Here is a 14,916-nt window from a genome sequence, read left to right as displayed (position 1 = left end):
AATACAATAGTAGATTATTGTAACAACACACAGAGACATAGAATAATAGATTTTAATATCCTAAAATGATTATAGCATTCAGACTCTAGTAATTTCTTTGAGAATAGTACAAAATGGTTGATTTTTTTTTTATTTTGATTTTTTCCCCCCTTAAGTTAATAGATATTTCTTGAACTGGTTGGGTTTCTGATTGTGTACAAGTCTGGCATGAAATGGGAATGGGAAATAGGAAATGTTGCTTAGGAAATGCCTGTTAGTCTTTGCAAGCAAGTATAAGACTATGGCCTTACTTTTGGATTGTGATTCTATTACAGTAATTGTGGCTACTATTTGGGGGATGTAATATGCCATTTGCACACTCATTACTGTGCTTATATTTTACAAATGAAAATTAGAACTTGAAATGTTTTTTAAGTACATCCAAGATAACATTGCTAGTGAGTGACAAGTGCAGGTTAAAATTTCTCTCTTCTACTTTTCCTTTAGACTTAGCAACAAAAAAAAAAATAGAGAAAACTTACCTTTTTTTTTTCCCTTTTTCCTTTCCTTTTCCTATTTTAGCACCACATTAAATACCAACATTTGCTGAAAAAAAAATATGTATGTCCCCATCCCTCCTGTGGACGACTCTTCAGGCTCCAGAAACAACTTTTGCGACATGCGAAACATCATACAGGTATATTTCTAAGTAAAAGGTTTACCGAAAAGCCAAACAAATTAAACGTGTATATACATATTAATAATAAAGCAAGATTTTCTAGTACAAGTCCTATTAAAAGAACCTAGTTGGGGAAAAGTTATGAAAATACATATTAGCAAAATATAAACATAAAAATTTAAATATGACATTTTTGAATTGTGCTTGGTCACATATTTATAACCACAGCACTGGTAAAACTGAGTTTGAGTTCCCAGCCAGACTAGACTATACAGATAGAACCTGTTTTAAATGATAGAGATAGAACAGATGTGTAAAGTCTCATTAAGAGGTCCTGGCTAGCTTGGAACTCACTGTGAAGACCAGGCTGGCCTCAAGCTCCGAACAAACAGTCCTGCTATAGTCTGCCAACTATTAGAGTTTTCTAGTGTTAAATACCCTTGTTGGGATAAAGCACTTTCCCTGAAAGCAGGAGGGCCAGAGATCAGATACCCTAGAATCCAGGTAAAAGCCAGGCAGGCATGGTGGCAGCCTGTAATCCTAGTGCTTGGGAAAACAGGAGATAGTATTTCTAGAGTAATTTGACTGAATAGCTGAAATCAGTGCTTTCTGGGTTTCAAAGGCAATCCTGACTCCAAGAATGAGGTGGAGAGTGATTCCAAAAGTCACCTAAATTAAGCTTCATGTAAACATGCAAAAATAAATATTTTAAACCAGCAGACATGAATATTACAGGATATGATCAGACAGAACATTTATTCTTTGACTTCTGAATTTTTTTCATAATGGGAATATTGATCTTTTTAACTTAGCATGTATTCTGTGTCAATTGTAAACTTACACACAGCCATGCTAATCTGTTTACTCAGTAACACTAAGTGGTATTTTTTTACTTAATAAAACCAGAAGTTTAGCACAATTAAGCAATTTGTTAGTGATCATCTAGTTAAACTAACAGAACAAGGATTTTTCAATTCTGCCACAGGTAAGTACTTGTCAATAAAGATAAAAACTTGATCATAGCGGCACGGGAATAAAAGTAGAGTGAACACTAATGAGAAAGCCTAAACAATAAAGGAGGTTTGCTTTCATTTAATTTCTAACTGTTAAATAGCTTGAGATGATTATGTTTGGAGATCTTAAAATCTAGTTACTGAATTTGTTCGCAAATTTCTATCAGAATAACTCATATATATAGAAGCTAATTAATGTTATGGAATAGGCTCAAATTCCATTCATTTATAGCCACAATCTCAAAGAAATTCTGCTTTAAGCATGAATTGTTTACCTATTCCAATACACACACACACACACACACACACACACACACACACACACACACACACACACACACACACACACACACACACCATATCCAGTTGGCACATAGTACTAATTGGGTAAGTCTCACACTTGAGAATTATATATCTGTTCTCTCTTCAATCTTAGACAATAAGACTTAAAATTCCCTTTGAAAAATTATGTCCCTCACCTAACTGATGATAGAGATACTCTTGTCAGATGTACAACCAGTGTACTTGCCTATTCTGTGAGATTCCTCTTCACTCAGTTGTTGTCTTAGCTGTACAAAAGCTTTTCGATTTTTTTTGCAAGGCTTGTCACTTGTCAGTTATTAGTGTTAATCCTGGGTAAGTGGAATCATAAGTTCTTTCTTATACCTATATCTTAACATTTTCTTCTAGTAGTTTTAGTGTTTTATGATTCACATTGAAGTGTTTGATACATTTGTATTTAATTTTTGTAGAAGGTGATAACAGGTCTGATTTCAGTAGACATCCAATTTTCCCAACACCGTTTGAAGATGCTGTCTTGACTCCAGTATTTGTGTTGGCATCTTTTTATTATTGAATTTTATAATCAAATTTGATTTAATAATTTTGTAATTAAAATGTATTAATGTTTAATAAATACTGCCCCCCAAAACAACTTGGGGAGGGAAGGGCTTATATTGCTTACATATCTATCTACATTATAGTTCATCAAAGGAAGAACTAAAGAAGATGCCATAGTAGACATTGTTTAATAGCCTGCTCACCATACTTTCTAACCCCTGGGCTACCTGCCCAGTGGCACCAGTAGCAGTGAGCTGAGAGCCCTGCAACATCAATTATTAAGAAAGTGTAGCGCAGGCTTACCCACAAGCCAGTCTACTGGAAGCATTTCCTCAGTTGAGATTTCTTTTTGAGAGTAGAGCTTGTATTAAGCAGACAACAGAGCATCTTCAAATATCAGGTGACTATACTTGTGTATACTTGTGTATAAGTGTCTTTAGATTGTGTATTTTGTTCCATTGATCTACACATCTATTTTTATGCTGCTACCACACTTTTACTATAGCTCTGAAATATATTTTGAAATTGTTTGGTTTGGTTTGGTTTTAGGGTTTTTTTTGTTTTTGGTGGTTTTTTTGGGGTTTTTTTTGGTTTTTTTTGTTTGTTTGTTTGTTTGTTTGTTTTGCTCAGGATTACTTTGGCTACCTAGTATCTTTTAGGGTTACATAAAGAACAGAACATTGGGGGCATTTTTTTTTTTAACTTGAGTATTTCTTATTTATATTTCCAGTGTTATTCCCTTTCCCGGTTTCCGGGCAAACATCCCCCTCCCCCCTCCCCCCCTCCCCTTCTTTATGGATGTTCCCCTCCCCATCCTCCCCCCATTACCGCCCTCCCCCCAACAATCACGTTCAGTCTTAGCAGGACCCAGGGCTTCCCCTTACACTGGTGATCTTACTAGGATATTCAATGCTACCTATGAGATCAGAGTCCAGGGTCATTCCATGTATAGTCTTTAGGTAGTGGCTTAGTCCCTGGAAGCTCTGGTATGTTAGCATTGTTGTTCATATGGGGTCTCAAGCCCCTTCAAGCTCTTCCAGTTCTTTCTCTGATTCCTTCAATGGGGGTCCTGTTCTCAGTTCAGTGGTTTGCTGCTGGCATTCGCCTCTGTATTTGTTGTATTCTTGCTGTGTCTCTCAGGAGAGATCTACATGCGGTTCCCTGTCTGCCTGCAGTTCTTTGTTTCATCCATCTTGTCTAATTGGGTGGCTGTATATGTATGGGCCACATGTGGGGGAGGCTCTGAATGGGTGTTCCTTCTGCTTCTGTTTTAATCTTTGCCTCTCTATTCACATTGGGGGCATTTTCATTCTGGTTGCGTTACATTTATAAATTTCATTTGGTAAAACATTCATTTTCCCACTATTCTAATCCGTACTTGTGAGAGATCTTTGTTTTGCAGTGCATTTCTCAATGTCTTTATTCAGAGATTTAGTTTTTATCATCACGGTCTTTTACCTCCATATTTAGATTTAATCCTAGATACTTTATCATTTCTTTAAGGGGAATGGGCCCTTATCTTGGTTTCTTCTTTGTATAGAAAGGCCACCGTAGATTGATTTTTTTTTTTTTTCTTTAATACTACAACTTTATAGAAATTGTTGACTGGTTCTAGAAGTTTTATCGTAAAAATTTGGATCTTTGTTATGTATAATGTATTGTTTAAATAGGGCATATTTGATCTTTCTTCTGCTTTTGTATACTTTTAATTTCCTTCTCTTATCCTGTTGATTCAAGCAGTGTTGAAATGGAGTGAAGCTAGAGGATAGCCTTCTCTTGTTCCTGATGTTGGTTGGTTGGTTGGTTGGTTGGTTGATTTATTTTGGTAGAGGAATTTAGATTCACTTAGCAGACATAGTTCTAGGTGTGTCTCTCCAGGGTTCCTGGAAAAGTGTAGTGATGCTTTGAATATGGGCATCAGCACTGTACTGCCAACTAGATTATGGAGGTCTGAAATGAACTGAGTAATTGCATTCCCTTCCATCTGTTTCTGGATATTCATCATGGACGAAGCTTTCCCTCCAGTGAATTGCAGTCAGCTCATCTGTGGGTGAAATAAAACGTTTTTCCAGTTACTTGTCTGTTACTTGGTCACAACAACAAGAAATGATGTAACTTAAACCTGAGAGATATTCACCCTTAGCCGATACGTCTAAAAAAGGATGTCATAACAGCATATCTTGATGCATTACTCCTCAGTTGGACTCTTGCCAGATCCACCTTACCCCTGTATCTTTTTTTTTTCTTTCTTTCTTTAACTAGTATCTCACAGTAGCTATCTTCTTGGCCATCCACCTCTTAATATCTTTTTGTGGATACTTCATGACTATAAGAGCATTCTGGATTTTTTTTCAAAGGTTTCACATGTCTATTGAGATGACCTTGTGGTTGGTTGGTTTGTTTGTTTTGTTTTTGTCTTTGAGCCCATTTATATATTGAGTCTATTTCTGCATCTCTGAGATATAACCATATATCTTTTTGGTATATGTCTGTATTCAGTTTGCAAGTATTTTATTGACAGTTTTCGCATATATGTGTGTCAGGGATATATTAGCCTGTTGTTTTCCTGTTGTGTCTATACCTGGTTTAGTTATTAGAGTGATACTGGCTTTTAATATTTTTCTTAAGCTGATTTTTATGTTGCTTAATGTGTGGACTAATAAACATTTTTTTTGGTGTTAAATTTAGCTTTCTCAGAATACTTCCTCACTGTAGAGTGTGTTATGTGCTGTAGAGTAACTGCCAGAAGACTTGCTCACCTGCAAACTGCAGAAAGTACTTAGCAGGTGCCTTAATGGAACATTAACCACATTACTTTTCTTCTTAGACCAGAGGGATTATATCTGTGAATACTGTGCTCGGGCTTTCAAGAGTTCCCACAATCTGGCAGTACACCGGATGATTCATACGGGCGAGAAGCCATTACAGTGAGTATTTACTTAATAGTGAACATCTGGGTAGAAGTGCAATTATCTTGCATGGAGATTGTCCCTTAAAAATATTTCAGTTGGGGGTTCGGGATTTAGCTCAGTGGTAGAGCGCTTGACTAGCAAGCGCAAGGCCCTGAGTTCAGTCCCCAGCTCTGAAAAAAAAAAAAAAAATTCAGTTGACACTGCTGTATACTTTTACTAAATTAAAGACTGAATATTGGGAAATTTTTTGTTGCTTTTTCTTTGCTTTACGCTTCTTTTTAAATGTATCTTTATTAGTTTGAGAATGTATTCTTCCTTAACCACTTCCCACCCAACCCAACCCCCTTATGTAAATAGTCCATGAATGCAATTTATGCTTCCTATGTGCTTAAGTGTGTGCTTGTTTTGCTGTTTCTTAAACAACAAAAAAGTTTTTTTAGTTAGCTTACTTAAGCTTTCGTAAGTATTGTATGGCTATGTAAATTTTTCAGTTCTTACCTGGCCCTTGATTTAAGATTCCTCCTTGATCGTTTACCTTTGTATTTCCTTTAGATGTGAGATCTGTGGATTTACTTGTCGACAAAAAGCATCTCTTAATTGGCACATGAAGAAACATGATGCAGACTCCTTCTACCAATTTTCTTGCAATATCTGTGGCAAAAAATTTGAGAAGAAGGACAGTGTAGTGGCACACAAAGCAAAAAGCCACCCTGAGGTGCTGATTGCAGAAGCTCTGGCAGCCAATGCGGGTGCCCTCATCACCAGCACAGATATCCTGGGCACTAACCCAGAACCCCTGACACAACCTGCAGATAGTCAGGGGCTTCCTCTTCTTCCTGAGCCCTTGGGAAACTCAACATCTGGAGAGTGCCTACTCCTAGAAGCTGAAGGGATGTCAAAGTCATACTGCAGTGGGACAGAACGGGTGAGCCTTATGGCTGACGGGAAGATCTTTGTGGGAAGTGGCAGCAGTGGGGGCACTGAAGGGCTGGTCATGAACTCGGATATACTCGGTGCTACCACAGAGGTTCTGATTGAAGATACAGACTCTACTGGACCCTAGTGCAAAGGAAGACTTTGGGCACTGGGACAGTACAGACTTTGTATTTAAAAGATAAAAAGGACAAAAAAAAATTTAAAGCATTTAAAAATCTAGTAAAAATAACTGAAGGGCCTGCTCTTTGCATTGTGGATCACAACACACACACATACACACACACAAACACACAATCCCTATTCCAGGAACTCTCTCTTCTCATCCTTAAAATATTGATGTAACCTTTACCAGAAAGGTTGATGAAAAAGCAGCAACATACTAGGTTCCAGCCAATAGCAGACTTCCTGCTCATTGGCAGATCTCCTTTTCCCAACCTATAACTCTGATGTGCTCTGGATCAGCTTTGAACTCATAATAGTATATTACTGTCATCTAAATCCTTTTTCCTATACTACTGCCCTATGGCTCTGGCTTCTCCCCACTGCAACAACCAACATTTATCCTCAAATATATAATTCTATTTCCTGGAGGCTGGCAGCTTAACTTGGCACTTTAGGGCCCCTTGGCAGGATGCTGTTAAAACAGCACAAATCTCTCACCCCTCTTCCATTACTCACTGGGTTTGGGGAAGGAAGGATACATGGGGACCACCTCCCTCCCTTTCAATGGATCCCAGCACCTCAGTTCCCCCCACTCCTGAACCTCCATATTGCTCTTAATGGTGCTCACTTGCTTGGAAGCAGGCTCCCAAGAGAGAGGGGACTGCCCTCTACAGTCTTTCTGGCTGTAAGATAGGGCTCTATGTCAGTGAGAAAAGTCCCAGGCTAATGGCAGAAATTTGCACTTTGAACATGTGTGTTTTTGTGTTGTGGAACCTGAGATTCCTTATTTATTAATGGAAAGTCTGATTTTTGGGGGGGGAGGGTCTTTGTTGCTATGTTTTGTGGGGCTGGGAGAGTAGATTATTCTGACATGGGATCCTTCCTACAAGAGGTACTTTGAAGGCAAGGCTTAGAGTTAAAGAAGCACAGCCAGCCTCTAAAATCATAGTTCTCCAGTGGCCTTTAAAGAAAGCTGGTCCTCAGCACTAACAGAATCACTACAATAGCCTAGTGCTTTTTTGGAAGCCTTAGGGAAGTTTGATAGGTTTGTGGTAACTAGTGTGCTCTTTGAGATTTTAAGAGCATTGAGATAAAAAGAAGTTTGAGGGGATGAGGAATGTTGGTTAAGGTCTGAATCACACATAAAAGATTTTCTCCTGTGAATCTATCTTCTCTCCACCATTTCTTTGCATATATATCCCTGCTGGCCCCTTGTTTTGATTTTGGATTTTGTTTTGTTATTGGTCATTCCAGCTCTCAGTTAGTGGAAGACCAGACCCTGTCATTCATGAAGGAACAAAAATCTAAAAGTGCTAGAGATTTGGTTAAGAGTAAACTGTTCTGTCTTATCTCCCCTTTAGAAGAGATAAAGCTTCAATAGTCAAAAACAAAATGAAAATCTGTACAATAATGTTTTTTGGTTTTCCCCAGAATTACCTATTTTCCTCCAAGTAGAGATTTTAATCCAATGCCTTGTAGATTGTTTATTACTGTCCGTGGGAGACATGGATCGTGTTTTTACATGCTTATACCTCTCAGAAGACTAAAACCGTAATTCAGCTCATTTTTTGAAACTTAGAAGTGCAGTTCTTCCCTGTGTACTTCAGAATCAGCCATTGAAGACTGGGCCAGCTGTTGTCAGAAATACATGATGACTATTGGGAAAAATAAGAGTCTGACTGAGAACAAAATAAGGAGCAGCTTGTTTTTCACAAACACTAAAACTGTGGAGTTTATCGAATTTTCTCTGCTTGATTTTTTTTTTTTCCCCAAAAGGAGAATAACAAAATGTCATCTCTGAAAGACGCTTACTGTACACCCACCTATGTCAGTGGTTGGGATGCGAGGGAGGAGGGAGGAAGACACCTACAGGAACAATGTTAAACACATTATTGTTTCCTCTAGGGTGTTGCAGAAGGCATGAAGACAGGCTTTCCTGTCTCACAGAGTTTGCGGTTGACTTGGTACATTGCATAGATTTGAAAATACTGTAAGAGTAATTATAAATGGATCAGCAACAAAGTTGCTCCACTTGATACTGTTTCTCTAGTATCTGTGTCCTATACTTACCCTTGTTTTTCACATTTAGATTGTCTCCATAAGTTAGAGTGGTTACTCATCAGATAGATCCACCCACAGCAAAGCAAACTGCATAGTAAACATCTCATTTGGGGGAATGTGGGGAAATAAGTTTTTTGCTGTACTTCACTGTGCTCCCCACAAAAGCAGGTAGCTCTAATACTTAGAAACTTCCTGTCCTCACTGGGGTTGGGGTAGGATGTAAAGGGGGCTAGGTCATCTTAGCTGCCATCTGTTGACAATAAGTTATTTTAGCAGTTTGCAGTAAACTTTTCATGAATTCATATTTTTCCTTTTGAGAGCTAGTGCTAACATAGTAAAAAGTCAGTATAAGCAAACTAAGCTGCATACCATTTCCTTTTCTCCCATGCCACTCATTTAATTGTCCTTCTAAGGGGTCCTTTTAATCTTGAAAATCGATATTTCATACTCATTTTGTTACCGTTTAAGTAGCCATACTTCCATTTTTAATTGGCAATTGTAAATTTTTAGATATAGTTGTGATAATTACTCGGTATTTCTGGGAGTTATGTGGCCTCCTTGCTTGGATCGCTAATGTATTTTGCATAATTAGGCCCTAACACATTTTACAGGGTTTAGTCAGACACTGGCTGGGAGTTCTGGGAATGAGCAAAGAAAACACCAGCATAGAGCACTTGGACCTCCCTTGCACCTGTTTGGAGGACGAACATGAACTACCACCAACCTAAGTGAGGTCTTACAGCCTTGCTGCAGGACTACTTTCCCTCCTGTCTTTCTATCAATTTTCCACTATACTCAAGAAAATAGGAAAATTGTAATGGGGCAATTATATCTCTTAAAACTTTTTGCCTGTTAAAATGCGCAGGGCCCTTTTCCTGTGATGAGAGATAGGTGGTTACTTGATCTAGGTTTAAAGTTATGTAAAAGAAAAAAATTATAATAAAAGGGATACTTTGCTTTTAAAATCTTGTTTCCTTTTAATCTAGGTAATCATATTCAAAATAAGTATGTAAAGAAGAAAAATAAAAGTTATCTTCTTGGAAGCAATTTGTCTTCCTTGGTTGTACTGAGTTAGTCATGCAAGGGTAAAACAGTTGATGCTGCTAAATGAGGAAAACAGATGCCCCTGGGGTAGGCTTTTGTATGCAGCTCATTGCTCTTTGTTAAGAGTTGGGAAGCGCTGCTAATGCCCCCGACAGGCCTTGTAGCTCTGTTTGGCCAACTCCACATAGAGTTTTGGTTGCTTTCTAGGGGATGTTAAGGATACTATCTATGAAGTACAGATTACTGTGGTTGCATTTACCATCAGTGCCTCTTAACTAAACTTTCGTGTCAAGTAATAACTTTAAAATAAGAAAACATAATCTAACCTTGCCAGTTCTACGGCAACCATTTCTCATTATTGTTCACCTATGTCAATTTGCTACTGAAGTGTTTGAACTTCTTGGCAATATCTGTGATATAAAATAGGGACATTCACTGACCTGTTTCAGGTTGAAACTTTGAAACTTTAGCCTATTAACATCACCCACTGAGTGCAGTTCAATAGAATGACAGATCAGTAAGACCTCTTTAACTCTTTTGTCTTCATTTCAAAGCCTTGTTCATTCCCTTGCTAAGCATGGAGTATGACGGACTGGGAAGAAAAAGAAGCATGTTGTCACTTGAGTAAAACTGCCTGAGAAACGTTACCAAGTTTGGGTTGGGTGTTTCCTTTGGGAGAGAACAGGCCTAAACAGTGCCTTTCACATCCTGTCGCTACCAGGAAGGCACCATGATTGAGATTAGAGATGCTCCTTTAGCTAATTTTTAAACAAGTCTAAACCTTCCAAATAATGGGAACGGAAACATGACTACAAAGGACCTGTATCACGTAGTCTTTGTTCCTTGCATGTATCAGGAGCTACCCAAAGGAATTGTAAAGTCAGTGGGAGTTAGGGGGGAAGAGCCAAAGAAGACTAGTGCAGAAATATGAATCTAGCATATTGCACTCATTTCGTAGATAAGTTTCTTATATCAAATGAGAAAACTATTATTTACACCCAAAGAACACTATTTAGCCCAGAATTACTCAAGAATCCAATGAAGTTTAAATGTGTAGCATAATATCTGACTCGTTTAATAAATGATACCTATTTTAATACTACATTTTGCCAGGATAAAACAAATTAAAATACAGCAAGCATAGAAAGTAGAATAGTAAAATCAAATTATATGGGTAAATACCAGACTACATTAGGCAGGGGTGGGTGTCATGAGGATTAGTGTGATAGTGACCTTGTTGCTAAGTACAAAAGCAAAACAATGACATAAAAACAAGTGCTAACTACTGAGTGGAGGAGAGATGGGGCAGACGCTTCGGGAAAAAAAAAAAAACTGATTAAAAGGGCCCTTTGATTCCACAGGCACAAAATCCACAGCCAGGAATTTGCTGCCACCTCTGAGTCAGGCAGGGGGTGGGGATGGGGGTGCACAATCCCATTAGAAAATGCCCAGTAGATTTAGTCCGTGGGAGTCACATTTCTTATTTGGACTAGTGAAGACAGAAGCAAACCAGCTCACTTGTTTCCTGGGACAGTTGATTTAGGGGATGGCTTTCGCAGAGCAAACACCTCTGACCCTTCACCGCCGGGACCTCTGTAGCCGTTCTATCTGGCTAGCAAGGAAGATTCGTTCAGACCTGACTGCTCTTATGGAATCTTATGTAAGTTGACTATTTTGCTGTTGTCTGGTTGTCTGTTTCAACTCTTCAGCCCAACTCTTAACCATCATGTTCCAACCCCCATAACCAGTTATAAAAAACTGTGTGTATGATGTATACATACACACACACACATATATATATATATATATGTATATGTATATACGTATGTATGTATCCCTAGTCATTCATATATTAGACACCTATAATTTGGCATGTTCTTTTCCCTTGAGAAAATTCACATACCTTAAGTGTCTTCATCCAAGCTGTTTAAGGTGAACAGGTCCTTAAGTGAGAATAAACATCATTTGGTTGCCTTTTTCTCAATTCTACCAAGGTAGACTGGGGGCTTTCTAAGTCTTGGTTCTTCATAGAATTTTTGAACCTTAGAAATAAAAAGATTACAGGATTAAGAAAAACTGTTTGGAATTTTAGAGAAATATATAGTTGCCCTCTGTACAGTATAAGCTTACATTTTAGTATTCATCAGAACTTGTAACAAAGTACAACTGTCAAATAAGAGTCTTGGGAAAATGTTAAATTAACCACAGTTGTGGGCTTGTTTTCTCATAAAGGGCCTCTGTCTAAAAACCTGCTGTGGTAATATTCCAAGCCTCTGATCAAAATTATAAATTTAACTTCTCTTAAGAATTGATAACTTTGGAAAGCCTTGCCAGATATGAGACTAAGATGCTTACCTTTTTAAAAACCAGTTATATTCTAAAGGATTGATACCACTTGAGAGTGGACATTGGGGATAGGAAAATTCAGGTGGTGCTCTGTGATCATGACTCCTCATATGAAGGGTTTCCATTCTAGACATTTTCTTTACAACTTGGATCACTGACTATGGAAGTCAAGGAGATAGTATTTGTGATTGAAGAAGGAAATTGAGATGATACCGAACATGTGTTTTGCTATATCCTTGGCTAGGTAAAACATCAGGGCCTGAATAAAAATATCAACCTTGACTCAGTGGATGGTGTACCAGTGGCAAGCACTGATCGTTGGAGTGAGATGACTGAGGCAGAGCGACTCCAAGAGAACCTCCAGGCTTACCGTACCTTCCAAGGGATGTTAACCAAGCTCTTAGAAGACCAGAGAGTACATTTCACCCCAACTGAAGGTGACTTCCATCAGGCAATACATACTCTTATGCTCCAAGTTTCTGCCTTTGCCTACCAGCTAGAGGAGTTAATGGTGCTTCTGGAACAGAAGATCCCTGAAAATGAGGCTGATGGGATGCCTGCCACAGTTGGAGATGGTGGTCTCTTTGAGAAGAAGCTATGGGGCTTGAAGGTCCTTCAAGAGCTCTCACAGTGGACTGTGAGGTCTATCCATGACCTTCGTGTCATTTCTTCTCATCAGATGGGAATCCCAGCACTTGAGAGCCATTATGGGGCCAAAGATAAGCAGATGTAGCCATTCGCTCATACCTCTGTCTCCCTTTTTGATCTAATGAAATATTGATAGTTCCCTGGAGCCTAGTTTTCTCAGCATCAATTTTGGAACACTTTAGACCACATGCATTTCATCAAGTAGGGTTGGCCCACATATGAATAGATAGATATACATGGTTATTCTGGCTATGCAAATGTGTGCACCCATTTTGTTTGCATTGGTGGTATAATAAATGATGCCACTATCCTTTCACCATAGTAGTGCTTTAACCTTCCTGATACTAAGTAACCTTTTCAGGTGTTTAACAGTCTTACAGGCAGAAGAGAAATTGTAACTCGTTTTGGTTGACTTCTGAAAAGACTGAATAAACAAATTGGAAGTCCTAGACTATCTTCATTCAAACTACCCGAATAAAAAGAGTATTGTTGTACAGAGGCAGTGAGTGTTCCATGGGCTTTGTATATTCTGTAAAACTTTACATCTTTGTCCTGGAGGGGAAGATGTGTCTTGCAATCTATCCCTAGCATTGAAAAACAACCCTTGTTACAGATCCTCAGGAGTCAGCAGCATCCCACCATGTTAAAGGACTATTTGTTGCCTGCATCTTCAGATTACATTTGAGAAGGAAAAAAAAAAAAATGGGGCCTACAGTACTTCCATACTTGGGGCTGAAGATATGCATTAGCAGCATGGCTTAATGTTGACTAATGTATTTGGATATTGGGTTAATCTCAGTTTATAGCAAGGTGACAGATCTGTCATATAGGTACTATGACCAGATGTTCATGGACAGAGGTGGATAAAATGCTACTCAGGTTAAAGAGTCACAGGTCTCTAGCTTAATTTTACATTCTCCAGGCTTAGTCATGAAGGGAGGATGAGGCCTAGTTGGCCCCCAGTGAGGATGCCAGAGATTCTTAAACACAGTAAAGCTCTACTTTTAATGTTCTTGTAAGAGCCACTGGTGTGGAAGGCTAGGAAACACATTCCTGGGGAGGGTCATTTGCAGTGAGGCCTGTACACTGTGAATCCAGAATTTGTCAGTATCATTTGTTTTTACTTATCTTTAAAACCCAAGAGACCTTGATTTGGGGACCTAAGTCTAACCACATTCTGCCTCATAAATAAACCATGCGTTGGGGAGAGCTAACTTCTGTAAGTTTCATGATACAGGGATATGTGACCCGTCTTGTATCCTCTTATATAGGGGTTCCATACAGGGTAGTATGGAACTCCAAGTACATGACAGGACTCAGCCAAGCACTGTGGTAGCTCAGGGGAAGCGAGACCCTGCTTTCCACTCTGTGTGTGGAAATACATTTGTGTCTATAAGAAATAAAGAGACCAAAACCCATAGTGGATTATGAAGAATTGAAAGATCACTTACAGCCACAAGTATGCTTCCCAGGTTGGTGGAGTATAATATAGAATATCCTTGAAGATAGAAACACCAAGAGTTGACTCCTGAAAACAAGTTAGACAACAGTGAACATCTGAAAACAGCACAATAAAAGACCTTTTTGTTTTATTCCATTCATGATTTTGGTATAGATAGTTAATTTTCTATTAAGTTTAGGCTTATTTTTTCTAATTTTTTAAAATTTTTTATTGGTTATTTACATTTCAAATGTTAACCTCTTTCCCAGTTTCCCCTATCATCCCCTCCTCCCTGCTTCTATGAGAGTGCTCCCCTACCCACCGCCCACTGCCACCTCACCATCCTAGATGCTGGGTCATCAAGCCTCAGAACCAAGAGCCTCACCTCCTATTGATGCCAGATAAGTCCATCCTCTGCTATATATAGATTGATCCAAGAAACATTCTTAAGAATCTCAAGCATATGGGTATTTATTTTGAACACCAAACATTTCATTTTTTCTTTTTATCCATGACTATCAAAAAGTCTTTAAAAGCTTTTGTAGTGAGATTGTTTTTACCGCTTTTCACTTTTGAATGTGCACTAGCATTAAGAGGGTTCATTTTTGACCATGAAGCTCAAAGTTTATCTCTTTAAAGAATTCATATTCTTAAGTTGTTTTGTCAGCATTTTTTAAATTAGTATATGTTAATAAAGTCATATTTAAAGAACAGTGTGACTACAATTTCATTATGGGGAATAATATTATAAACAGTCTGTATCATGAATGACCCCTCTTCTAGGGTTTTTGTGGCTCACAGGTGTGACAGATTGCAGGATTTTCAGAAAATAGTGAGTCTGGCTTATGCTTTATT

At 38.4% G+C, this 14,916-nt stretch overlaps 2 protein-coding genes across 4 annotated transcripts in view; both read left to right on the top strand.

Moving 5' to 3' along the window:
- The window catches only part of Zfp91 (zinc finger protein 91), a 37,653-nt gene extending 28,024 nt beyond the window's left edge, over window positions 1–9,629 (top strand). For 2 of the 3 annotated variants that reach the window (XM_006231127.5, XM_063281006.1), the window contains exons 9-11: window positions 562–676; window positions 5,339–5,438; window positions 5,976–9,625. In XM_006231127.5, the coding sequence (XP_006231189.1) occupies window positions 562–676; window positions 5,339–5,438; window positions 5,976–6,486 (726 nt within the window). In that variant the 3' untranslated portion in view covers window positions 6,487–9,625. Of the gene's footprint in view, window positions 1–561; window positions 677–5,338; window positions 5,439–5,975 lie in introns of all 3 variants that reach the window. The other variant, NM_001169120.1, reaches the window with a different exon arrangement.
- A 1,466-nt stretch (window positions 9,630–11,095) lies between these two features.
- On the top strand, window positions 11,096–13,119 carry Cntf (ciliary neurotrophic factor). The gene is made up of 2 exons (NM_013166.2): window positions 11,096–11,286; window positions 12,217–13,119. Exons 1-2 carry the CDS (start codon window positions 11,173–11,175, stop codon window positions 12,703–12,705), a joined length of 603 nt encoding a protein of 200 aa, NP_037298.2. The 5' UTR covers window positions 11,096–11,172; the 3' UTR covers window positions 12,706–13,119.
- Window positions 13,120–14,916: the final 1,797 nt, after the last annotated feature.

Source organism: Rattus norvegicus, chromosome 1 (genome assembly GCF_036323735.1).
Source record: "Rattus norvegicus strain BN/NHsdMcwi chromosome 1, GRCr8, whole genome shotgun sequence".
NCBI classification, from domain to species: domain Eukaryota; kingdom Metazoa; phylum Chordata; class Mammalia; order Rodentia; family Muridae; genus Rattus; species Rattus norvegicus.
The sequence above is the reverse complement of the archived record's forward strand: the minus strand, read 5'-3'. Positions and strand labels throughout refer to the sequence as shown.